This window comes from Marmota marmota, unplaced genomic scaffold (genome assembly GCF_001458135.2).
Source record: "Marmota marmota marmota unplaced genomic scaffold, marMar, whole genome shotgun sequence".
In the NCBI taxonomy this organism is placed as follows: domain Eukaryota; kingdom Metazoa; phylum Chordata; class Mammalia; order Rodentia; family Sciuridae; genus Marmota; species Marmota marmota.
In genome coordinates this window covers 4,092,539-4,116,755 of record NW_026000051.1, presented here as the reverse complement: position 1 = coordinate 4,116,755, position 24,217 = coordinate 4,092,539, and the positions used below count along the sequence as shown (strand labels likewise).

General features: G+C 53.3%; 3 protein-coding genes across 6 annotated transcripts in view; 2 read left to right on the top strand and 1 right to left on the bottom strand.

The window, feature by feature from the left end:
- Cdk9 (cyclin dependent kinase 9) lies at positions 1-3,923 on the top strand. The gene is made up of 7 exons (XM_015497547.2): positions 1-266; positions 727-808; positions 1,440-1,530; positions 1,838-2,004; positions 2,101-2,272; positions 2,427-2,575; positions 3,001-3,923. Exons 1-7 carry the CDS (start codon positions 175-177, stop codon positions 3,364-3,366), a joined length of 1,119 nt encoding a protein of 372 aa, XP_015353033.1. The 5' UTR covers positions 1-174; the 3' UTR covers positions 3,367-3,923.
- Positions 3,924-6,760: 2,837 nt separating this feature from the next.
- On the top strand, positions 6,761-22,848 carry Fpgs (folylpolyglutamate synthase). 4 transcript variants are annotated; one of them, XM_048812999.1, is made up of 15 exons: positions 6,761-7,119; positions 16,279-16,377; positions 16,476-16,529; positions 16,613-16,677; positions 18,110-18,224; positions 18,330-18,407; positions 18,536-18,597; positions 18,697-18,799; positions 19,106-19,183; positions 19,437-19,584; positions 19,676-19,765; positions 20,492-20,642; positions 20,738-20,813; positions 21,505-21,571; positions 22,012-22,848. In XM_048812999.1, the coding sequence occupies exons 1-15, from the start codon at positions 6,997-6,999 to the stop codon at positions 22,419-22,421; spliced, it is 1,719 nt and encodes a 572-aa protein (XP_048668956.1). In that variant the 5' UTR covers positions 6,761-6,996; the 3' UTR covers positions 22,422-22,848. The 4 variants fall into 4 exon arrangements, with proteins under 4 accessions (XP_048668956.1, XP_015353031.1, XP_048668955.1 ...); XM_015497545.2 differs by having other exon boundaries at positions 6,764-7,119; positions 16,249-16,377; XM_048812998.1 differs by lacking the exon at positions 6,761-7,119 and adding an exon at positions 14,944-15,115.
- Positions 22,849-23,456: 608 nt separating this feature from the next.
- Positions 23,457-24,217, bottom strand: part of Eng (endoglin) — a 34,864-nt gene continuing 34,103 nt past the window's right edge. Inside the window, exon 15 of the mRNA XM_048812797.1 lies at positions 23,457-24,217. Within this exon, the coding sequence (XP_048668754.1) occupies positions 24,139-24,217 (79 nt within the window). The 3' untranslated portion in view covers positions 23,457-24,138.

The window sequence follows — 24,217 nt, the reverse complement described above, 5'->3', positions numbered from 1 at the left end:
ACAAGTCCCAGGGGGCCTGGCGGCGGGCGGCGGGCGGAAGAGGCGGGGTCGGCACCGCGAGGCCGGAAGTGGCCGTGGAGGCGGAAGTGGCGCGGCCGCGGCGGGGTCTGGAGCGCGGCGGCTGGACCTGGAGCGGCGGCGGCTGGGGGCGGTGGCGGCGCTCTGGAGGCGGCCATGGCAAAGCAGTACGACTCGGTGGAGTGCCCCTTTTGCGATGAAGTGACCAAATATGAGAAGCTTGCCAAGATCGGCCAAGGCACCTTTGGGTAAGGCTGGGCCTGGAGGGGCCGGAAGCCCTAAACCTGCACCTATGAGGTCCTACTTCGGGGCCCCAGGACCCGGCACGAGGAGGTAGGGAAGCCGCGGAATCCTGAGGCTGTTCCTTGGTTGCGCTAGGCCGCGCCGCAGCCCACCCCGACCCGACGGAGTCGGCTGGCGGGGAGGAGCCAGAGGCCGGGGTTGGGGGCGGGGAGGGGTTGCAAAGAGGCGCTCTAGAGGGGAGCGGGATCTCTCCGAGAGATGCATCGGTGAAAGAAGGGCTCGAGGAAAGGGCGCAGAGGCTCAGGGAGAGACCAAAGGTACCGAGTGGTGAAGTAGCCGCGTGCCAGCCCAGCCCAGCCCCGCCAGGGAGTTTCATCTTTCCTGCAGCCCCTCCTCTCGTAGGGGAGGGGCGGGCCCCGCAGAATCGCCTGATGAGCTCTCTTGGGTCTCCCTCCCCGCCTGCAGGGAGGTGTTCAAGGCCAAGCACCGCAAGACCGGCAAGAAGGTGGCTCTGAAGAAAGTGCTGATGGAGAACGAGAAGGAGGGGGTGAGTAAGGATCTGGTGAGCAGGCCTGCCAACTGCCAGACCGCTGGGTTGGGTATCCATCCTAGTGCTTCCAGGAGACTCGGTTGAGACTCGGTTTATACCTAGTAGTTTTGGAAATGTCCATATTGCAGGGAATTTGGCCTCTCAACGAAATAAATTCAAATGTTCTGAAGCATTTGATGTTTCAATTTTAAGCAAATACGGTTGGGGCCAAGAGGGGGAGCTCATGCTTGCGTGTTGTGTATGTCGGTTTTGTAAGTTAGGAAACCTTGAAACATCTTTTCCTTAGCATTTAATATTGTTTGATGTAAAAGGAAAATATAAGTACAGCTTTTTAGATACCTACTTTTTAGAAAGAAATTTTATAGTCTTACCGACAAGTGTAGAGCTAAAGTTTGAAGGTTGAAACGATGGACATTTAGTGACTGTAAAGCGTCAGTTTGTTGCCTTGAATTGTCTCCTGGTGTGCATAGTGTTATTATACCTGTTTTACATATCAGATATCTGAGACAACTGATTTCAGAACGCATAGTGTTACTCCCAGCCTGTGTCCCTTAGTGTAGACCTTGAGGCCAGTTCTTTTGGTCTGTAGCACTCGCTCTTGACCACTTCCTCCTCTTCTCCTACCCAGTTCCCCATCACAGCCTTACGGGAGATCAAGATTCTCCAACTTTTAAAACATGAGAATGTGGTCAACTTGATTGAGATTTGTCGAACCAAAGGTAAGTTGTTTGGAGACTGTGAGAAAATGAGGCTTCGACTTCTAGGGCTTTGGGCCTAAACTAGGTTCAGACATATCGTGCTTTGTTCTCTGGTCCTCTTTCATTGGAGTGATGCTTCCCCAGGGCCTGCCACAGCACCCAAACAGAGAAGGCACACAGAAAGTGTCTGACCATCGAAGGAGCATGTTAATGAGTGCTTCAGAGGGCATGGGTGCCTGTGGATTGGAAGGGGTGGGAGCTGGTGGCAGGAGAGTGAGTTGGGTACAGATTTTTTACTTTTTTTTCCTTCCTGCCCTTTCTGCCTCAGCTTCCCCCTATAACCGCTGCAAGGGCAGTATATACCTGGTGTTCGACTTCTGTGAGCATGACCTTGCTGGCTTGCTAAGCAACGTCCTAGTCAAGTTTACACTATCAGAGATCAAGAGGGTGATGCAGATGCTGCTCAATGGCCTCTACTATATCCACAGGAACAAGGTGGGCACCAGAGGTGGGAGGAGAGACCGAGGCATAAGCTGACCACGTTGCTGTGTGAGTGTGACTGAAGGACCTTCACTCTCATCCTCCTTCCAGATCCTGCACAGGGATATGAAAGCTGCCAATGTGCTCATTACCCGAGATGGGGTCCTGAAGCTGGCAGACTTTGGGTTGGCTCGGGCTTTCAGTCTGGCCAAGAACAGCCAGCCGAACCGCTATACCAACCGTGTGGTGACGCTCTGGTACCGGCCTCCGGAGCTGTTGCTCGGTGAGGATTCCCGAGCGGGCAGGGGGGCAGGGGCCGGGCACCTACCCGGCACAGCCCCTTACTGCCAGGGCTTCTTGAGCCACCGGCCCTGGGGCATCGAGTCTCAGGAGGCCCTTGGGCTCAACGGGCCCTCCTGGTACGCTCTTCTTCCCAGGGGAGCGGGACTACGGCCCGCCCATTGACCTGTGGGGTGCTGGGTGCATCATGGCAGAGATGTGGACCCGCAGCCCTATCATGCAGGGCAACACGGAGCAGCACCAGCTTGCCCTCATCAGCCAGCTCTGTGGTTCCATCACCCCTGAGGTTTGTGGCTAAGCTGAATGGGCCCCTGGTACCTGTGGGGTGGGGAGATCCAGGTCTCCTTGGCAGAGGAACTGGGGAGTGGGATCAGGAAAGCTCTTCTCCAAAGAGTGGCTGGTGGAGGGCTGGGGCCTGCTCTGCAGAGCCTTCCTCTGCCAAGGCGTTTGAGTTAGTGCTGGGTTTTTGTTTTTGTTTTGTTTTCTCTGAAAAACAGAAGTATGCCCATGTTAGGGTTGGCACAGGTATTCCAGATGACTTGTGCCAAAGGGCCAGGCCCTTGGTGTGTGCCACATCCTTGGTGGCACTGCTGCCTTCATCTTGGAGGGCTCCAGTTCTCCCTCAAAGGTTATCTGGGAGTGTCTGGGTTGTTTTGCCCCCGAACCCTGCCCCTGACCCCACTCCGTCCTTTCTCAACTCCTGCCCCCCAGGTGTGGCCAAATGTAGACAAATATGAGCTGTTTGAGAAGCTGGAGCTGGTCAAGGGCCAGAAGCGGAAGGTGAAGGACAGGCTGAAGGCCTACGTCCGGGACCCCTATGCGCTGGACCTCATCGATAAGCTGCTGGTGCTGGATCCCGCACAGCGCATCGACAGCGACGACGCCCTCAACCATGACTTCTTCTGGTCCGACCCCATGCCCTCAGACCTCAAGGGCATGCTGTCCACCCACCTGACGTCTATGTTTGAATACCTGGCGCCACCACGCCGGAAGGGCAGCCAGATCACCCAGCAGTCCACCAATCAGAGCCGCAATCCCGCCACCACCAACCAGACAGAGTTTGAGCGCGTCTTCTGAGGGCGGGGCCGCTGTTTTCTTTTTTCTCTGCTTTATGACTCGCGTGGTGGAGATGATGGGCATTTGAGGTTGTTTTCTCTAGCGCACATTTTATTTTGTCTCCACCCTGGGTACTGGGAACAACCAGCGAGTGGACTGGAGGGCTTCTTGCCAAAGGGCAAGGCGGGCACAGGGGCTGCCTGATTGCCTTGCCCTGTTCTGGATTTCTGGATGGTGCTGGGAGGGTCTCCCATGTACATGCCCAAGACAGGAAGTGGGGCCAGTGAGCCTCGAATGGTGACTTTCTAAGAGCTCCCAGCATGGTGGGAGGAGGGGACAGTCTCTCACATCCCCAGCCCTCCTCTTGGGATGAGAAACTGGCGAGGGGAACGGAGCTGCCTCGGGAACAGGCTGCTCTTGGCCTGGCCCTCGGGGCACTGAGGGCAGCAAAAACTCTTGGTTTCTTCAGTAGGAGAATTTTATCGTGTTTCTTTGTTGAGTTGTTCAGAGACATTCCTGGATGCAGGCCGATCAGTTACAATTAAAAGTTGACCCTTCTTTTTTTTTTTTTCCAGTAAGTGGCGTGTGTTTTCTGCATTCAGACCCATGGCTGGCCCAGCGGTTAGGGTTTGATTTGTCAAGTTGCTGAAAGTCTTGACTCTGTTATTTGTCCCCATTCATGTCTCCTCATATAGTCACGGAGGATTTGGGCCTTGCCATTTCCTTCCTGGGTGCCTCCTAGACTGTGTAGTCAGGTACCTAAGGGCACGCACCATGGGCCCCCTGCTCCTCTGCTGGGTGCTGGAGGGAGGAGCCCTGGTGAGGGTCTCCTGGGAGCCACATCTGCAGTGGTGATCAGAGACCCATCTGTGGCAGGTGACGGGTACGTTCAGACTGACGCAGGAACACAGGGCTGCAGGAGGATCTGGAACGACCATTAGGTCTGTAACTTGCAGAGGTTCTTTGCACTGCTGGGTGAAGGAGGGCTCAGAGAAAGTGACCCGGGGTGAAAGGATCACGGTCACGGGCCATGGGGAGGTGGCAGTCGCATGAATCTGGATGGTGGGTGGACAGGAGGGAAAAAATAGTTCATGTGAACATGAGGATGTGAGGGCTGGGCTGGGGTCCTTTGAGGAGCTGCAGGTACCAGCAGACTCCTGTAAGTTTTCTTAAAACTGCTGTAACAAATACCATGAACACACTAGCTTAAAGGAACAAGCTCATCCTGTTGATTCTGGAGGCTACATGCCCAAAAGCTATGTGTTTGCAGGTTTGTTCCTTTGGGAGACTCTTTGAGGCCCCCCAGCCCCTGGTGGCTGCCACAGTCCTTAGTGCATTCTGGCTTGTTTGTTATTTTATTGGGATGGAATCCAGGTTGCTTTGCCACTGAGCTACATCCCCAACCCTTTTTATGTTTTATATTTTGTGAGAGGGTCTTGCTGAATTGTTGAGACTGCCTTGAACTTGAGATCCTCCTGCCTCAGCCTCCTGGAATGGTGCACCACTGTGCCTGGTACTCCGGCTTTTAAATGTATTGTTCTAACCTTTTCCTCATCTTCATATGAATGTGGCATTTTCTTCCTTCTTTCTGTCTCTCTTGAGGACCTTAGTCATCAGATTTAGGACCCACATTGATAATGGTGTGACCTTACTTCAATTATATCTACAAAAACTTTTTTTTTTTTTTTTTTATAAAAACCCTCTTAATGGCTGTTGACCTGTTTTGGATTTTAGATAACAGAAAAAGGGCTGGCCCAATTCAAAATGTTTTCTATAAAGGATAAAAGGCTTCTTTAAAAGCCCCACACACACCCCCTTTGTTGTGCTGGGGCTGGAACTTGGGGCTGCTCAGCTGGGCAAGTGCTCCACACTGAGTTACACCCCCAGGCCCAGGGTTCAGGTTGACCCAGCAATTCCACCTGGAGAGATCCGTTTCTTCGGGCCATTGCACAGTGCTGCTCTTTCATCTCCACTCTCTCTACCACAGTAGAGTTGACATCCTTCATCAAGGTCCTTCCAAGGACCAGACGCTTCCAAACTTGATAACTGCCGAGAACAAAGCAGTTCCCACCTGTGGAACTCGCATTCTTACGGGTCCAAACTAGTCTGATGGAGTAAATTCTGTGGAGAACAAAATAGTGGAGGAGGAGGGAAAAGGATTGGGGCAACGGGTCAGAGTAACATGGGAGCAGAAATCCCAAGGGAACTGGGGGGTTGGGTGATAGAATTGCAGGTGGGGACAGGTGGTTCTGCCCTCCGGTGTCTGTTAGTGTTTTCACTCTGGCAATAAACCGTATTTTAAACAGTAGGCCCTGAGCCCTGGAGCTGTTGGCTCCAAGTTCTCTCCCAGTCCTTCTCCCCAGGGTCCACCTCAGGGAGGAGCTGGGGCTGCCGGAGCCCAGACACTGGTATGGCATATGACACGGGTGCTGCCCCCATCTGTAGAGGGAGATGTGTGACTCAGAATACAAGTGTGCCCTCCGCGGTGCCTCCTGGGGCTATTCTCTGGTTCCAGCACTCAGCCGCTCTCCTGCAGCTTGCTGGGAGGTGGCTGGCTGTGAAGGCTTTTTGCCAGCTCATTTGCAGGTGCTCTTTATTTTTTGCTTAAGGATAATAAAATATTATTTTTAAGATTTTTATTTTTTTTAGTTATACATGACTGTGGATTGTATTTTGACATTGGAGTATAACTTCCGATTCTTGTACATGGAGTGGAGTTACAGTGGTCACATGTTCATATATGAACACAGGAAAGTGATATCCGATTCATTCTGCTGTCTTTCCCATTCCTATCCCCCTCCCTTCCCCCAACTCCCCCCTCCAATCCAGTGAACCTCCCCCCCACACACATCTGCTGATTGTGAGTCACTATCTGCATATCAGAGACACCTTTGGTTTTGGGGGATTGGATTATTTCACTTAGCATGATAGTCTCCAGTTCCATCGATTTATCAGCAAATGCCATAATTTCATTCTTCTTTATGGCTGAGTTATATTCCATTGTGTACAAGTATCACTTGCAGGTGCTCTTAATGTCACCATGCCCTGCAGGCTGGGACTGAGTTTTGTGTTCTGGCTTTTTTGGACCAACATGGTGGAACAAGGACTCCTCCAGTTGACTTGGTCTGTTAAGTCAGGGGCACCCTGTATCCTTGCTGGACCTGTGTCCCATCCTAGCCTGGCAGGGCCAGAGCAAAATGGGCCCTCACAAAGAGGAGGTGAGCTGTGACAAGGAAGAGAGGCAGGACAGAGCCCAGCTCCACGCCAAGGTCTGGAGGTCTCCCAGATAGACCAACCTTCCCGCCCTCATCTCTCCCCACCCACCTCCCCTCCTCCTGCTGCTCACCTTTAACCTCTGCCCAGTTGTTATTTAACTGAGATTCTGCAGTCAGGAAACCAGCCAGTCCCTGCTGGGATGTCCCTGGACTGATTCCAGGATGAGGGCAGGAACCCCTCCCTGCAGGCTGGAAAGGCCAGAACTTCTGTCCCAGGCCCATCAGGACAGGGGAGGCCTTGGGAGTCTCCCAGCTTGCCCTCCCCTCTGGCTTAGCTGGGCTCACAGTCCCTGCTGCCGCCCTGCGGAGGTGGCCTGGCAGAGGGCTTATACCTGCGAGTACCCCCCACTCTGGGAGGAGAGCAGGAAACCAAGGGATGACAGGTGCCAGGTTCCTGCCTGTGTCTTGGCCGATGGCTGAGAAGTTCTGGTGGGAAGTGAGCATGGAGTGGCAGAGCCCATCTGGGGGTCCTTCAGCAGTCAAAACTGCCTCCTTCCAGGTAGGCGAGCAGTGACCTGGGCAAGGCAACTCCCCTTGCTGGCGTGCCTCCCGTGGATGGTGGGTGTAAATATCGCTCAGGGGTTCAACAACTGCAGGCAGGGGGTGGGGGGTGCTTGGCTGGACAGTGGGGACAGCTAAAATGTGCTTGGGGAAACTTGAGGGAGAGGTTTCCGGAGAGTGGGGCCATTATTTCCTGTGCTTTTTGACAAGGAGGTCAGGCCATTTGGAAATTACTGGACTTTGCTGGGCCCAAGGGCACAGCCCTGGCGCTGTTCTCTGGGCTCTGTGCCTCCTTATCCAGCCTCAGTGCAGTCCTTGGAGGTGGGGATGGCTTGACACATGGGGGTCTGGGGCTCTGAGACGAGGCGCCTGGGATGGGAGCTGGACAGCCACCCTTGGACTTTCTGCTCAGCTCGGGCAGAGACTGACTGGGCTGGAAGCTCAGGCTGGACTTCGGGGGCCCCCCAGGGGAGGTCAGAATTCATATCCTGACACCAGACAGCTCACCCAGCCTCTTTCTCCTGGGTAGGAGGGGACCGGTGAGAGAGCACCTGTCTCCTCTCAGGGCTGCAACCCAAAGTGAAGCTCTGGCTGTGAACTGCAGTGTTGGGGCTCACCCAGCATCCCCCAAAGGGGCAGTGGAGGAGGGGCAGCCCCAGATGGCCAGGGTTTGGGAGTGGAGCCATCTGCGGCCATCCATACCTCCTCACTGTAGAGCCCCAGAGAGGTGAACTGACACCCGGGGACACATGACGGATCATTCTTGGCACTAGGGCTCTGCCTCCCTCAGCCAGGAAGGGAGAACTGAGGATGCACCCCAGGGGCTTGGAAGCAGTGGTGTTTCCTGGGGCTTCTCACCCAGCCAGGGGTCTCCCTCAAGTAAAAGCCAGCTCAAGACCCTGTTGACAGGTGACCCTAGTCACCTTCCAAGGCACAGGCCAGATGGGAGCAGGGACCAGGATTGACCTGGGGGTGGAGCTTGGGGCCTGATTTACAGATTCTCTAAGTGACTAAGCCACTCTTGCTATTAGGCCCTTTTTGTCTGCCCTGATAAATGGATCTCAGAATACACCCTTCCCAAGGGACAGCATGAGGATTTAAATGAATTGATGGGTTTGACAGTCTCAGCCCAGTGCAATCCAGAGAGAACTCAAATTAAAAATAGTAGCCAGGGAGGGGCTGGGGTGGTGGCTCAGTGGTGGGTAGCTTGCCTCGCATGCTTGAGACACTGGGTTCAATCCTCAGCACCACATAAAAAAATAAATAAATGTATTGTGTCCATCTACAACTAAAAAAGAAATCTTAAAAAATAAATAAATAAATAACAGTAGCCAGGGAGCCCCAGCTTGATTAGAGGACTGGGATCAGGACCCACCAAAATCAACCAGAGCTGGATTTAAGCTGAATCTTTGCTCTGCCACTTGCCAGCTGTGACTTTAGCAGGTGATTCCTCTCTGGTTTTGTTTCCTCACCTATAAAATGGGGGTGTTGTGCTAAGGTTTAGCACCTGGCATGGAGGAGACCTGAGAGATGGTTTTTTTTTTTTTTTTTTTGGTACTTGGACAAAGGGAGCACAAAAAAAAGTAGTCATCTCTAGTCTTACTACCCAGAGCTAATCACTGTCAGCTTTTAGAGAATACTTCCCGGCTGTTTCCTAAATCATAATTATTTTATTTTATTTTTTTAAAGAGAGAGGGAGAGAGAGAGAGAGAGAGAGAGAGAGAGAATTTTAATGTTTATTTTTTAGTTATCAGTGGACACAACATCTTTGTTTGTATGTGGTGTTGAGGATCGAATCCGGGACGCACGAATGCCAGGCGAGCGTGCTACCGCTTGAGCCACATCCCCAGCCCCAAATTATAATTATTTTAAAGAGTAATATCCATACTAGTTATCACTAGGCTTGCTCTATGAACAATGTTTTGTTTTGTTGTTGTTGGGGATTGAACCCAATGCCTTGCATATGCTAGACACGTGCTCTACCAGTGAACTATGTTACCAGGCTCCAGCATTTTTAAATCATAATTCATTACACTTTTCATGTTTTTTCTTTCTTTCTTTCTTTCTTTTTTCTCTTTTTTTTTTTTTTTGCATTATGGGAAGTAAGTCCAGGGGGCTCTTGACCACTGAGCTAACTCCCCAGCCTTTCTTTAAATATTATTTTTTTAGTTGTAGTTTGATACGATATCTTATTTATTTATTTTTATGTGGTGCTGAGGATCAAACCCAGCACCTCGCATGTGCTAGGTGAGTGCTATACTGCTGAGCCACAACCCCAGCCACCACCCCCACCCCCCCCTTTTTTTTTTTTAGGCAGGGTCTAGCTAAATTGCCCAGCCTGATCCCAAATTGCTGGAATTACAGGCATGTGCCACCATGCCCTGCTCATGACATTCTTCTTCTTTTTTTTTTTTTTAGTTGTTGATGGACCTTTATTTTATTTATTTGTATGTGGTGCTGAGAATCGAACCTAGTGCCTCACGAATGCTAGGCAAGCGATAACACTCTTTTAAAGTTTATTTTGAAATGGCAATACCACCACATAGTTCAAAATCCAAAAGTTACAAAGAAGCCAGGCATGTGGCACGTGTCTATAATCTAGTCTACTTGGGAGGCTGAGGCAATGGATTGCAAGTTCAAGGCCACCCTGGGTAGTTTAGTGAGATCCTGTCTCAAAAATGAACTGGGGCACAGTGCAGTGGCACAGTGGCACACGCCTGTAATCCCAGAGGCTTGGGAGGCTGAGGCAGGAGGATCAAAAGTTCAAAGCCAGCCTCAGCAATTTAGCAAGACCCTGTCTCTAAATAAAAAATAAAAAGGGCTGGGGATGTGGCCGAGTGGTTAAGCATCCCTGGTTCAGTCCCTGGTACCACCCCTCCTTACCATTCCATTGGTAAGCACAGTCTGTGTCAATAGGATGTGAGGAAACTGCTGGCTTGTACCCTGCCAGAGGGGCACACCACTCTCAAGAGGATAATGTGGCACTGTGTATAGAAATGTCAAGTACAATAACCTTTGACCCAGCTTCTTGGAACTGATCCTTTGGTTGCAAGAAACAATGAGGGTAAAGTTATGTGCTGAACTCTTGATGGCAAAACATTGAAAATAACCTGAGCATCCACTCATGGGGGACCAGCCGGACATGCAATAGTATTTCCACACCATGGAAAACTGGCGGCTTCAGAAACACAAATCAGTCAGCGAGGTAGCTCTTGTATACTAACACAGTTCACAATGAGACCCTCCCCAGGTGTGGTGATGTGTGCCTCTAATCCCAGCAGCGCAGGAGGCTGAGGCAGAAGTTAGCCTCAGCAACACAAGGCACTGAGCAACTCAGTCAACTCAGTGAGACCCTATCTCTAAATGAAATGTGACTCAGTGGTTGAGTGCCCCTGAGTTCAACCCCTCGTACCCTAACTACCAAAAAAAAAAAAAAAATGAGGTCCTGGATAAGGGTTGTAGAGGGCTAGGGATGTAGCTCAGCAAGAGAGCACTTGCCTAGCATGATCCCAGCACCATGAAAGGAAGGGGAAAAAGGGTTATGGGCCGAGCATAGTAGCCCACACTTGTATTCCCAGCAGATCAGGAGGATCACAAGTTCAAGGCCAGCCTCAGCAATTTTGCAAGGCCCTAAGGAATTTATGAGACTCTGTCTCAAACTGAAAAATAAAAATGGGCTGGGGGGCTGGACTGTGGCTCAGTGGTAGAGCATTTGCCTGGCATGTGTGAGGCACTGGGTTCAATTCTCAGCACCAAATATAAATAAAGATCCATCAACAACTAAAATGGGCTGGGGATGTAGCTCAGTAATTAAGTTCCCCAGGTTCAATTCCTGATACCAAAAAAAAAGGGGGGGTGTTATGGAATAAGTACAGTGCAGACTCACCTATACATAGCCTGATGCTATATATGAGCATAAAAGGAAAATTAACATATTTTTAATTGCTTGTAAATGCATAAAATATCTCTGGAAAGATCACAAGACTGATAACATTGATTGCTTTTGGGGAAGGAATCAGGATGCAAGCACTTGGGCTCCTGGGGAGGAGGCGTTTTTCTTGTGTACACCTTTCTGGAACTTTGTTTGATATGATGTGTTATACTGCAAAAATATTAGAACTGAAATACAAAATAAAAAGTTAATAAGGAAAAGAATAGAAATCCATTCTACCCCACTTCTCACCCTTAAATTTTGACACTTGAATGTTTCTCAGCATTGCTGGGCAAGTGGTGCACACCTATAATCCCAGCAACTTGGGAGGCTGAGGTAGGAGGATCACAAGTTTGAGGCCAGCCTGGGCAACTTATCAAGGCACTGTCTCAAAATTAAAACCCAAGGTTCAATCCCCAGTACGGCACAAACAAAATTCCAAGCATCACTCTGAAACTCATTCTCAGAAACTATGGGATACAGGGGTTCACAGGACAGGCGACCTACCTGCCCAAGGCCTTGGCCTTCACTTAATTTCCCTGAAAAACTGGGATGATCAGTTTGGATCTCCAGAATTTTCAGTGCTGTTTCTTGTCCCCTGTGTCTACTTGTTTCCAAGCAGGGCTGAGATCTGTAGCTCAAGGAGTCAAATCATTGGCTCTGCAAATTCACCCGCTCTAGAGAAGCCCTGATCCAGACTTTGCTCAAGGCAGAGGGAAAAGAAATTGAACATCAGAGTTGGGAATGTAGAGAGGGTATGATGCTGTGCACCTGTAATCTCAGTGACTTGGGAGGCTGAGGCAGGAGGATTGCAAGTTGGAGATAAGCCTCAGTGCTAGACAAGCGATAAAAAAATTAAAAAATAAATAAAAAATAAAAAAAAAAGTGGGCTGGGGTTGTAGTTCAGTGGTAAAGTGCTTGCCTAAACACATAGGCACTGGATTTGATACTCAGCATCACATAAAAATAAATAAATAAAATAAAGGTATAGTGTCCATTTACAACTAAAAAAATGTTTTTTTAATTTTTTAAAGGGCTGAGGATGTGGCTCAGTGGTATAGTACCCCTGTGTTCAATCCCTAAAAAACAAAAAAACAAAAAAAAAGAAAGAAAGAAAAGAAAAAGGAAAGGAATGAAGGAATGTTGACAAGGGGGAACTTCTACCTTGCCACAGAAGAGGACATCTGTTCCTAGCATCTCATTCTTGGAGGAATGGTCTAAAGGTTCAATGTCACCTCCTTCAGACTTTGTAGTTCTACAAAAAATACTTGCCCTACAGAGGACAGAACTGACACTAATATATGTGATTTTACTTACTTATTCATTTAGTTTTTGCTGTACTAAGGATTGAACCCAGCATCTTGCACATGTTAGACAAGTGCTCTATCACTGAGCTACAATCAGGACCCTTATATATTTTGTTTGTTTGTTTGTTTTGAGATAGGATCTCATTATGTTGCTTGAGACTGACCTTGACTTGCTATTCTTCTGCCTCAAAATCCCTGGGATTGCTGGGATTACAGGTGTTCTTTACTATGTTGGATCCAGTAAATGTTTTTATAATTGACAGATGTTGGAAAAAAGGGCCAGGGGCTGTGGCTCAGTGGTAACGCACTTGCCTGGCATGTGTGAGGCATTGGTTTCAATTCTCAGCACCGCATATAAATACATAACATAAAGGTCCATCAACAACTAAAAAAAAAAAAAATTAAAATTAAAAAAATAAAAAGGAGGGCTGGGGATGTGGCTCAAGCGGTAGCGCGCTCGCCTGGCATGCGTGTGGCCCGGGTTCGATGCTCAGCACCACATACAAACAAAGATGTTGTGTCCGCCTAAAACTAAAATAAATAAATAAATAAATATTTAAAAAAAATAAATAAATAAAAAATAAAAAAAATAAAAAGGAAAAAGGGCCAAAGATGAGTGAGGCCATTTACTGAAATAGACACATCAAAAGATGCTCAAGTTCATTACAGCCAGGGAAATACAGGGAAACCATGAGGTTGGACTCTCCACCCAGTGGCCTGGGATCCTCCTCACACACAGCTGGTGGGATGCAGGTTCCTACATTGGGGGAAAGCAATGCAAACATACTGGACCCAACACTCCCATTCCATGCAATCTGACTCTTAGGAAAAAAAGTGTCTGGATGCAGATGCCTAGCCATAGCTTCAAAGCCCCGACCACAGAGGGAATGCTCTTCTCGGCCAAGTTGCGGGTGCTCCTAGGAAGGCCAGACAGCCATTAAAGACACTGAACTTGCAGTGTCCCCAGAGAGGCAGGGGAGAGAGGTATAGAGACTGAGAATAATTTCTGGTCCTTGGAAGCCTGGGGCCAGAATTCAAATCTTGATTTTGTCACTTGAGCAAGTGACTATACTTCTTGTGCCTCTGTTTCCTCACCTGTGTAGCAAGGATGATGAAGATGCTAGGATTTGTGTTATAGGGTTGATCTGAGGATGGAATGAGCAATTGGGTCCATGGTGTTTAGAGCACGTTCTGGTCCAATACATGTCTAGAAGATTCCCTATAAGATTATTGTTGAATAAGAAAATTAAGAGGAATCAAAATATTGCATCAAGGTCCTAAAAATATCTAGTGTGTTTGTGATTTCAAGAGCATAGAAAATTATGGGATGCACATGCTTGGCTGTCAGTTGGGATTACTCAAGAAGGAAGTGTCTGTTTGGGGGACAGATAAGCAAAAGAAAAGCGCTTAAATCTTCTTATTATGTTTATACAACTACTAAATAATATGCATGTATATGTATAAAGTTTCAATGATTAAACAAGAAGGAAACTAAGATAGGAAAGCACCTCTCTGCACAGAGACCTGGGGGTGCCAGCAGTGTGCCAAGAGCAGAAGTCCAGCTAATGATGGACTCTTCCCCAACATCACTTGCTTATTTCAAATCAGTTTCTGATAAATATTTACCCCAATGCAGGAAAGAGGGAGAGAGGACAGCGGTACCGAGGAGATCCCATCAGTAATTTGAAGGATGGCCTTTTATCCAGGGATTTTCCCTAGTGCAGCACCCCCTCTCCCTTTCTGAGCCTCAGCTGTCATAAGGACCTCACCAAGACACTTTTTCACGCTAGCACAAATGGGGAGCCTCCTCATTACAGCTTAACCCCCTCCCCCATGCCCCTCAAATCCATTCTCCATACAGTAACACAGCCCCAGGGCGCTTCCCAAGTACAATCCGATCATGTCCTTCCTCCATAAAACCATTTTAATGCCATCAAATTTAATCCAAATTCTTTATGGCGCTGAGACTCCGCAGTAAATCCGGCGTCCCGGTACTGGGAGCAGCCAGGTGAAAGCGCCCAGTTTTCTCTTTGATCTTTGCTTTTCACACACGGCTCCCCTCTTTGCCTGGCAGTCTCTCCCCACACCCCATAGGCTTCAGCTGGGACGTCGCTTCCTCCAGGAAGCCTTCCCAAGCCCCTCAGGGTCGGTTAGGGGCTCTGAGAGGGTAGAAGCCTGGGCTTTGATTGTCACATTCCCGAGGCCAGAGGTCGCATCCCCGGTGCCTGCCCCGAGTCGGGGCTTTTCGGGATCGGAATTCGGTGACCTCCACAAGGTGTCCGCCAGCTCTGTCACTCGATCCGGGCCGGGAGCAGGGGCTGAGGGCTGCTGACAGGGACTGACTATTTTGGGACGTGCGGCAGGGTCCTAAGGAGGGTGGTGACTAAAGGAGTGCATATCCCTTTAAACGAAAGGCCGCGAGGGGAGCGCGCCTCGGAAGCACTCGGAGGTGCCGGGCGCTCGGGGTCCTGCCCCCCCTCCAGGACGGCTCAGGGGAAGGCGCCGATTCCTATTGGTGCAGAGGAGGTCTTGGGCGGCGCTGATTGGCCGAGGGCAGGGGCGCGTCAGGGCGGGGCGGGCGTTTCCCGCCCGGCCTAGCTCTCCCGCGCACCGGGACTATGTGGTGGGCGCGGAGCCACCTGCGCGCGGCTCTGTCCCTGGCAGCTGTGCCTGCGCGTGGTGCAACGCCCGAGGGCGCGGCGCGGCGGGAGTTGAGCGCGCGGCCTGCGCCGCAGGAGCCCGGCATGGAGTATCAGGTAGCTGGGGGGCCGGCGGGGGGCGGTGGCGCAGTGACACGTGGGCCGGACTCCGCCAGCTTTGGGGAAACCGGCAGCTTGGGACGGGGGACTCCGGGGGCGGGGACAGGGAACAGGAAGTTGGGCTCTGGTCGCCGGATTTGGGAATTCTTAGGCTGTTAGTGTCCCGCGGTAGAGAGGGAAGGGACGTTGGTGATAAGATCGAGATCCAGAGGCACAATTGGTCTCAGGAATAACAGCACCCCCCGAGTCTGCGCCATCAGTGCTGGGGGCGCTGGGGGACGGAATTCGGGAGTATGGGGGCGCTGTCTCCGGGATTCAGAAAATTAGGGACCCAAGGGCCTGGAATGGTGGGGCGAGCAGGAATCAGGGGCCGTGGAGGGCCCAAGAATCAGGAACACAGAAAACATGTGCGGGTGCTGTGCCAGGACCTGGTGACCAGAGACCAGAACCTGAGGCTAGGCAGGCTGGTGGCACTGGTTTGAGGGGAATGAGGCCTCCATCCTACCCACGAAGCCTCGAGGGCAAGAGTCACGGATCTGAGGCCTGAGGGGAAATAAACAGCACCCCTACTCCCCATGCCCTGTGGCTTTTCCAGAGGTGGGGTCTACCTGGCCCTTCTGATGGAAGACCCTGCTCTTCTCCACCTGGTTGCTTCAGGCAGCTGTGCTCTGGGTCAGAATGTGGAACCCCAGAGTCCTCAGGATTAGATGTAGAATCTAACTCCTCCAGGAGTTCCAGAATTCTAAGATCCTAACATGTGGTTCTGGCCTGAGCATAGTAGGAGCCAGTGTGGTGGTGGAGGGAATGAGGGCCAAGCCTCATGAGGGCCAAGTATGAGGGTGAAGACCCAGTGGATAAGGTCCTGGGAGCCAGAGCAGGAAGCAAAGCTGGTTCCGTTAGTCTTGCCGCCCTCTCTGCCTGGCACTCCCTGGGTGGGGTTGAACTGCCGCAAGCTCCCATCTTTGCCAGAGTTGGAAAGATGCCACTGCTCTCTCCCCATTGCTTAACCTATAGGCTGGGGCAGAAGGGCTGACTTGGTACCCTGGCTTGGTCACTGGTATGCTGGGTGCCTGTGTCCCTAAGAACCCTTAGTGAACCTTAATCTGCTACCTGGGGACTGTGGTTACCAGGATGCCGTACGCATGCTCAACACCCTGCAGACCAATGCCAGCTACCTGGAGCAGGTGAAGCGTGAACGGGGTGACCCACAGACACAGCTGGAAGCCATGGAGGTGTACCTAGCACGGAGTGGGTTGCAGGTAATGAAGGAAAAGCCTCTGACTACTCTTGACACCCCCACCCCCAATCTGTCTGAGAATGCCGTGGCTGAGGTGGGGACCTCATCTCTCTGTTCCAGGTGGAGGACTTGGACCAACTGAATATCATACATGTCACTGGGACCAAGGGGAAGGTGAGGGGCAGGACCCATGGGTCAGTGTCCACTTGGTAGGCTGGTGGAGTAGGGCCTGTCCACGTAACACCTTTTCTTTCCAGGGCTCCACCTGTGCCTTCACTGAACATATCCTCCGGAATTATGGCCTGAAGACAGGATTCTTTAGGTACTGAGTTGGGAGGGTTGTGTCTCCTAGCTCTCTGGGGGACTGTGGAACCAGAGTGAGGTCAGCTGCAAGGCCCCGGATTCAATCCTCAATGCCACAGTGAGGGAGGGTGGGGGCGGAAAGGAAAAAAGAAATGGAGAGAAGGGCTCAGTATGAGAGGGTATTTGGCAATTCAAATCCAGCCACACCATTTAGTGATGTGCTGAGAAGTATGTCATTAGGTAGTTTTGTTGCACAAACATCACGGGTAGATTTATGGTAGTCAGTGTTCCATCAGTATGACCAAAATACCTGACAAGAACAACTGAGAGAAGGAAAAGTTTATTTTCACTCAAGGTTTAGTTCACAGTCATCTAACTTCATTGCTCTGGGCCTGAGCGAGGGAGAACATCATGGTAGAAGGGTGAGGCGTAGGAAAGCTGTCAGCTCTTGGAAGCCAGGAAGCTGAGAGAGAGAAAGAGCAGGAAGAAGATAGACCACTCCAGGCACACCCCTTGATATACTTCTTCCAACTAGGTCCTGCCTTCCAGTAGTCCATTCACCTATCAGTGGATTAATCCAGTAAATGGATTAATCTACTGATGAGGTCAGAGCCCTCATGATTTTATCATTACCTAAAAGCCCTACTTCTGAACCTTGCTGTTCTGGGCACCATGTTTTCAACACCTTAGCTTTTGGGGGGACACTCCAGATCCAAGCCATAACAGTTCTTACACAACTAAGATGTGATATCACTACGTGATGTAATCTTACAGGATTATGTGTTCCATCCGTTGGCCAAAATGTTGTTATGTGACACTTACATATAAGGCAATGATCTGTCTTCTAAAATATTTTTGGGTAGAAGCCCTAACTTTTGGCTTGGATCCATGTGTCTTTGTGGCCACCCAGAGATGTGGCATAAACACGAAAGAATGGGCCTTGTCCTTGAGGGCAGAAAGACAGACATGTGTTAGCAGAGTGACTGATTGGTGTGTGATGGGGACAGCAGGGGATTTTTGGAGCCCTCAGAACAGGCTAGACCATGATGAGAGTGAGGGGCCTTTCCCTCCCTCTGAAGGGGGTGTCTTACTTGAGACCTGTGATGTAGGGTGGGCCAGGTCATGATGCGGGGAGTGCAGTGCAAGGGCCTGGAGATAGAAAGGGGAAGATGGTGGCTGGAGGGACAAAAACAGCCCAGAGGGAGTGGGGCACAGGGAGAAGCCCAGGGGCAGTGAGAGGTGAGGCCTAGAGACCAGGACATCAGTCTCTGCAGGGCCTGAGAGGATGTGCGAGGAGCTGGGTCTCTCTTGAGGGCATCAGGAGCCTTGGGAGGATATTCAGCAGGGGAGTGACTTGGTCAGGTGTGTCTTTCCAAAGACAAGTTTGACTGCAGGGCAGGGGAAGGCCCTGGGGCTTGGAAAGGGAATCCCGATGACCCGTCTCCCGGCAGCTCTCCCCACCTGGTGCAGGTGCGTGAGCGGATCCGCATCAACGGGCAGCCCATCAGCCCTGAGCTCTTCACCAAGCACTTCTGGCACCTCTATCACCAGCTGGAGAAGACCAAGGTGCCCATGCCAGGGTGGGGTAGGGGGTGCTGCACATTCTAAGACCCCATCATCCCAGAGCAGGGGCTGTAGGGGCCCGGGCCCTAATGCGTTTCTGTGCCACAGGATGGCAGCTGTGTCTCCATGCCCGCCTACTTCCGCTTCCTCACGCTCATGGCCTTCCACGTCTTTCTCCAAGAGAAGGTGTGTGCCCACTCCCAGAACACTGGATCTGAGGCATTGGGGACAGGACCTCAGTAGGCTGGGACTCCTGGTTCTAGATGACATCGGTGTACCTGCTACTCCTGCCATTGCCATCTGGTTTTCTGCAGGTGGACCTGGCAGTGGTGGAGGTGGGCATCGGCGGGGCTTACGACTGCACCAACATCATCAGGTGAAGGCAGCGCCTATGGACTGGAGTGGGCCTAGGAACCAGGCCTTCTGCTGCCCAGTGGCTCAGGGTGGAGCGTCCTGACCTTTTTATCTTCTGCAGGAAACCTGTGGTGTGTGGAGTGTCCTCTCTCGGCATCGACCACACCAGCCTTCTGGGGGACACAGTGGAGAAGATTGCATGGCAGAAAGGGGGCATATTTAAGGTGATCAGGCAGGCTGGGGGCAGGGAAGTACACGGGGGCCTGGCCCTGGCCCCAGGTTCAGAGGAGTGGGGCTGGGACAGGCCTTTGTGTCCTGACTCAGGACAAGGTCCTGGCCATGAGCAGGATCTGGGTTCTTGTCCTGCCTTCACAGTGTGGAGCAGGTTGTGCCCTTCTCTGGCCTCAGTCTCCCCATTGAAATACAAGGGACGAGAGGCTGAGTGGCGGTTCAGACCCAGATCTGTGGGGGCCAGAGAGGGAAGGGTGGAGGACCCTGGCCGCCCATCTCACTCTTCCTGGCCCATGCAGCATGGCGTCCCTGCCTTCACCGTGCTCCAGCCAGAGGGTCCCCTGGCTGTGCTGAGGGATCGAGCCCAGCAGATCTCAGTGAGTGGGACTGGATGGGGCGGCGGTGGGCAGGGAGGGTCTGGGCTGGCTGGAGAGGCTCTTTCTCCTGGGGACCTCAGCGTGCTCGTCCCTGCAGTGCAGGAGCTGCCCAGCCCTGCAGCTGCTGTCCCCTGGAACATCTCTGGGTTCTGGAGCAGGGCCCCATGGGCTCTGATAGATGGGCATGGGAGGGCTTTCTGCTCAAGGTGGTGGTGGCAACTCTGCTGACCACCTGCCGCCCATCTCCGTGCAGTGTCCTCTCTACCTGTGCCCTCCACTGGAAGCCCTGGAGGAAAGGGGGCGGCCACTGACCCTGGGCCTGGAGGGAGAGCACCAGCGGTCCAACGCGGCCTTGGCTTTGCAGCTGGCGCACTGCTGGCTGCAGTGGCGGGACCACCAGGGTGAGTGGCCTGGCGAGTGGGCAGGTGGGGGGCAGTCATGGGAGCCTGCCTCTGAGGGTCCTGAGCATGGTGGGCCTCACACATTCCACAGACGTCAGGAAGCTGAAGGTGTCCAGGCCAAGTGTGCCATGGCCGCTGCCCCTGGCACCTGTGTTCCAGCCCACATCCCACATGCGGCACGGTGAGTCGGACCTTCCTGCCCAGCCAGGACCACCACGCGTCTTTGTGCCCCTTCAGATGTCTCTTTTGGCTTCCTGTTTGGGAGGTCACTTTGAGAGGGTGCCTAAGGGTCTGTATCTCCCTGACCTTGAGTTCACGAATCTGTCTGAGCCCCAGTTTCCCATCTGCCAAATGACGATGACAGGACCCACGGCTAGGCCTCTTGTGAGGATTTGCTGAGGTGACATCAGTAAGGTGTTGAGCCCAGGGCCTGGAAGATGTGGGAAAAGTGCCCAGCCAGTGGTAGCTACTGTCCCTGTCATTGTCATCATCAGGCCCTCTGCTTCTTGTCCTCCCAGAAGCCCTCAGCGCCTATGCGCTCATGCTGTCACACCCCTACAACAGATGGTTTCAGCATACCCACTGTGCCCAGCTGGCTGTCAGGGGTTAGTGACGGTGCTGGAACAGATCTCGGACCACAGCCTAGCCCAGCCCTGGCACTGAGAGCTCAGGGCTCTCCAGCTGTCAGGTGGAGCTAGTGTATGATGGCAGCCCCTTCTCAGGGTGGCCTGGAAGGTTCCACCAGGTGAGGCAGGCTAAGCCTCAAACCCAACAACTAGCACCCGTAAGAAGCTCTTGGGTTGATGCCCCTTAGCAGTGGCAGCTTGTGGGGACAGTGTGCTTGGAGTTCGCGCAGAGCTGAGGACTAGGGTAGGAGAGGATCCCGAGCACTGCCTGCCTCTACCAGGGCTTCGGGACACTGAGTGGCCAGGCCGGACGCAAGTGCTGCGGCGAGGGCCCCTCACCTGGTACCTGGACGGGGCACACACCACCAGCAGTGTGCAGGCCTGCGTGCGTTGGTTTCGCCAGGCCCTGCAGCGCAGTGAGAGGCCCAGCCGGTGAGGACGGCAGGGGCGGGGCCTTGGGCAGGGCCACAAAGAAGGGACTGGAGGTGCTGTTCTGACCCTGGTCTGGTTCCTTTCCCCTGGTGCAGTGGGCCTGAGGTGCGGGTCTTGCTCTTCAACTCCACTGGCGACAGGGACCCTGCAGCCCTACTGAAGCTGCTGCAGGTGAGGGGCCAGGTGGGGGGTGGCCGGCAGCCCAGCAGCCCTGGTTCTCGCTGTGGGAACCTGGACCTCCTCAGCTCCGTTCCCTTTCCCCTGAATTGTACTGAGGGTCAAGTGCAAACGCGAGGTGCTCCGGGGAGTCGGACTCGGCCAGGGTTCAGGGAGGGCCATGTGGTGGTTAAAGGTGCAGGCTCTGCACTCACATGCCATGCCCCATTAGTCACTGGCATGTGACCCTGGACAAGAAGTGGCATTTTCCTGAGCCTCAACTTGCCTCTCCATGAAATGGGGTTGCCACTAAGATACCGCCTGTGTTTGGGGACCCCAGCATATCAGGGCTGAAGTGGCTGTTAGGGATCATCTCCCATTTCACAGACCCAGGAATCTTGCCTATTTGTGCAAGCTCTTTCCTCTGGATTTGGGGCCTGCTCCCTAGCTGGGCGACCTTAAGCAAGTTTCTGCCCAATCCTCTCTCCCCCATCTGCGCAGTAGGTGGTACTCTTGTCACCAACGCAGAGGCCAGACAGGTACCTGGAAGCAGAGGGGAGAGGGCTGGTGCCATGGCTGGGCTTCTGCAGTGTCACTCTAGTACAGGGAGGGGCAGTGCCTTGAGAGAGCTTGGGTGGCATGTGAGGTCAGGGTGGGTGATGTCCCCTCAGGAGTGTGACACCATGTCTTTCCCTTGGTCTTCAAGCCCTGCCAGTTTGACTATGCTGTCTTCTGCCCCAACCTGACAGAGGTGGCATCCACAGACAATGCAGGTGAGAGGGGAAAGATGTCCCTGATGGCGGGCAGGGGGTTAGGGGCATTATGTTTTTAAATAGTTTGAAATACTGTTGTAAAAAGTGCAGATCCCAGGCCCTGCGTCAAGCTGGGGAGAGTTCTGGAATCTGTATTTTTTAACCAGGCCTCCCAGACATCCATTGCCCAGGAGGGTGGTGAGGCCCAGGGAGAGACTGAGCTTAGTGGGCGGGAGCCTCTGGCTGGCTCCCAGGCCTCAGGCAAGTTGTTGAAATGGCCCGAGCCTCCGCCTCCTCACGTGTCTGCTGTGGGGGCCACCAGCAGAGTCTGTTGATGTGCCGTGTACTGAGCCTGATGCTAAACTGAGGTGCACACCGCATACCTGCCCCTTTCTTCTGTCTCATTCCCCGCTCCCCGTCCCTGTCCCCTTCACTGACATGCCTGGCTCTGTACCCCACAGACCAGCAGAACTTCACAGTGACGTTGGACCAGGTGCTGCTCCGCTGCCTCGAACACCAGCAGCACTGGAGCTGCCTGGATGAGGAGCAGGCCGGCCGCGACCTCTGGCGGCCCTCCAGCCTGGAGCCTGGCGGCCCGGCACCCCTGCGGCTGGCCCCACGCGGCCCGCGGCCCTGCAGCTCCAGCTCCCTGGTCTTCAGCTGCATCTCCCACGCCTTGCAGTGGATCAGCCAAGGCCGGGACCCCGTCTTCCAGCTACCCAGCCTCCCGAGGGGCCTCCTTGCCCACCCCACGGCAAGCAACGGGGCCAGTGTGCTCCGCGAGGCTACTGCGATCCACGTGCTGGTCACGGGCAGCCTGCACCTTGTGGGCGGTGTCCTGAAGCTGCTGGAGCCCTCCTTGTCCCAGTAGCCAAGGTGGTGGGGTTGCGGGTGGGAGCCTCCCACACCTGCCCCGGCTTAGCACCACGAACTTACACCAGGTGCCTTTTGATTTCCGCTTTCCTGATTCGGAGACTAACCCAGGCGGTGGGTGTTGGAGTGGGAATGTCCTGTCCCTGGGGTCCTGTACCTTGCTTGCAGCCAGGACAGCAGGGCTTCCAGGGCCCCAACGGTTGTAGGAGGCCTGCAGCTCAGCCCATTTCCCTGCCACCCAACCTGCCTCCTGGCTCAGACTCAGCTCATGGAGTGAGTTGCCTGGCCATGCTTAGGGTTCTGCTTGGGGCTAGGCACTATCTTTCCTTCTCCCAGGGCCTCTTGAGAAGGAGAGAACCCCTGCCTTGGGCACCCTGGGAAAGAGCATGGCTGGAGTGAATTAAAGCCTGTCAAAAATTTTTTTTAATGGAAAAACCTTGTTCCTTCATCAGATGCCAGGGGGCTGGGGCTGTAGCTGCTGTAGGAACCAGATTGTGTAGAGGGAGCCCAGGGTCAGTGGCCTAAGTTCTCTGCCTCTGAGCCTCAGGTGGCCTGTCTGTGAGAAGCCTGGACTGACATTCACGGGCCACATGCCAGGTACTGCTTTGTAGCCCTTGCGAAGACCATGTGAACTAGGAGGCGTACTCGGTTTGTTGATGAGGGACTGGCTGGCTCCAAGAAGGGCTCCACAGGCTCCAAGGAGCTGCCCACAGTCACACAGCCAGTAAGCAGCAGATCCAGGGTTAGAGCCCAGAGTTGTCGGGGGCTTGTTTCCTGAACCCAGAGCAAGTGGCATGGCACCTCCTGGTGTTTGGTTTCTCGAAGCCTCGATCCCAAGGCTGTGCCACCAAGTGAGTGGCAGAGGGGACTTTCAATCAAACCTGCTGTGCCCTGGCCACCTGCTACTGCTCAAGATGCCACATTTGCCACCATGCCAGGCCATCCTAATCCTAGTAGGCAGCACTGCTCTACGCTGCCCCCTCCTCGTTGTTCCAGAGGCCCCTCCCCTTTGCCCAGCCCAGCCCAGCCCAGCACGGGTTTCATGTCTGATTTATTGATGGTAAATATACAGGGGTGAGCCCAGGACAAGCAGCCTGGCCACTCTCCACCTGCTGCCTGTCCAGTGGCCGGGAGGGGGTCACCATGTGGCAGTGGTGGGGGGAGCTAGGCTCCCTCACCCCACTATTCTTGCTGCCCTCTGGACTCTCAGACCGGGCGCCTCTTGGCTTCTGTTTCCCCCACCAAAGTTGTACCAGTTCGGGTGTGGAGGCCACGGGCACCAGGTCAAGGTGGCCTTGGGGTGGACCCCTTTTCCTTCCCCTGGTGGAGGTGCTGTTGGCCTGGGCGGCTGGGCCCCAGCACAGTTCGCCGGCGCAGCAACCAGGTTAAATGGCTGGGACTGGAGTTTCTGTCAGCAGTGTGGGCGAATGCGGCAGTGATCTCGTCCTCTGTGGTCCTGGGCAGCTGTGTCGCAGAGCCCCTGGGTTTGGAGGTTCTGTGGAATGGGGTGGGGGGACCCCATGGTGTTCCAAGTCGGTGCCCCCGCTGGCAGCAGGCCCCTGAGAGGGGGGCGGGCAGGGCCGGTGCAGAGAGCATGCTCCGTCCTCAGTTGAGTGGAGGCACTGGGGTCCTGGGGAGAGTTGGTGGCCAGTGGTTCCCAGCTGGTGGCTGCTCAGTCTCTCCGGCAGGGGGCGCCCAGGGTTCCGGGCTGGGGGCTACGCCATGCTGCTGGTGGAGCAGGGGGTGCTCTGGGTGCTCCCGATGCTGTGGTTGGTGCTGCTGCTCTCAGAGGAG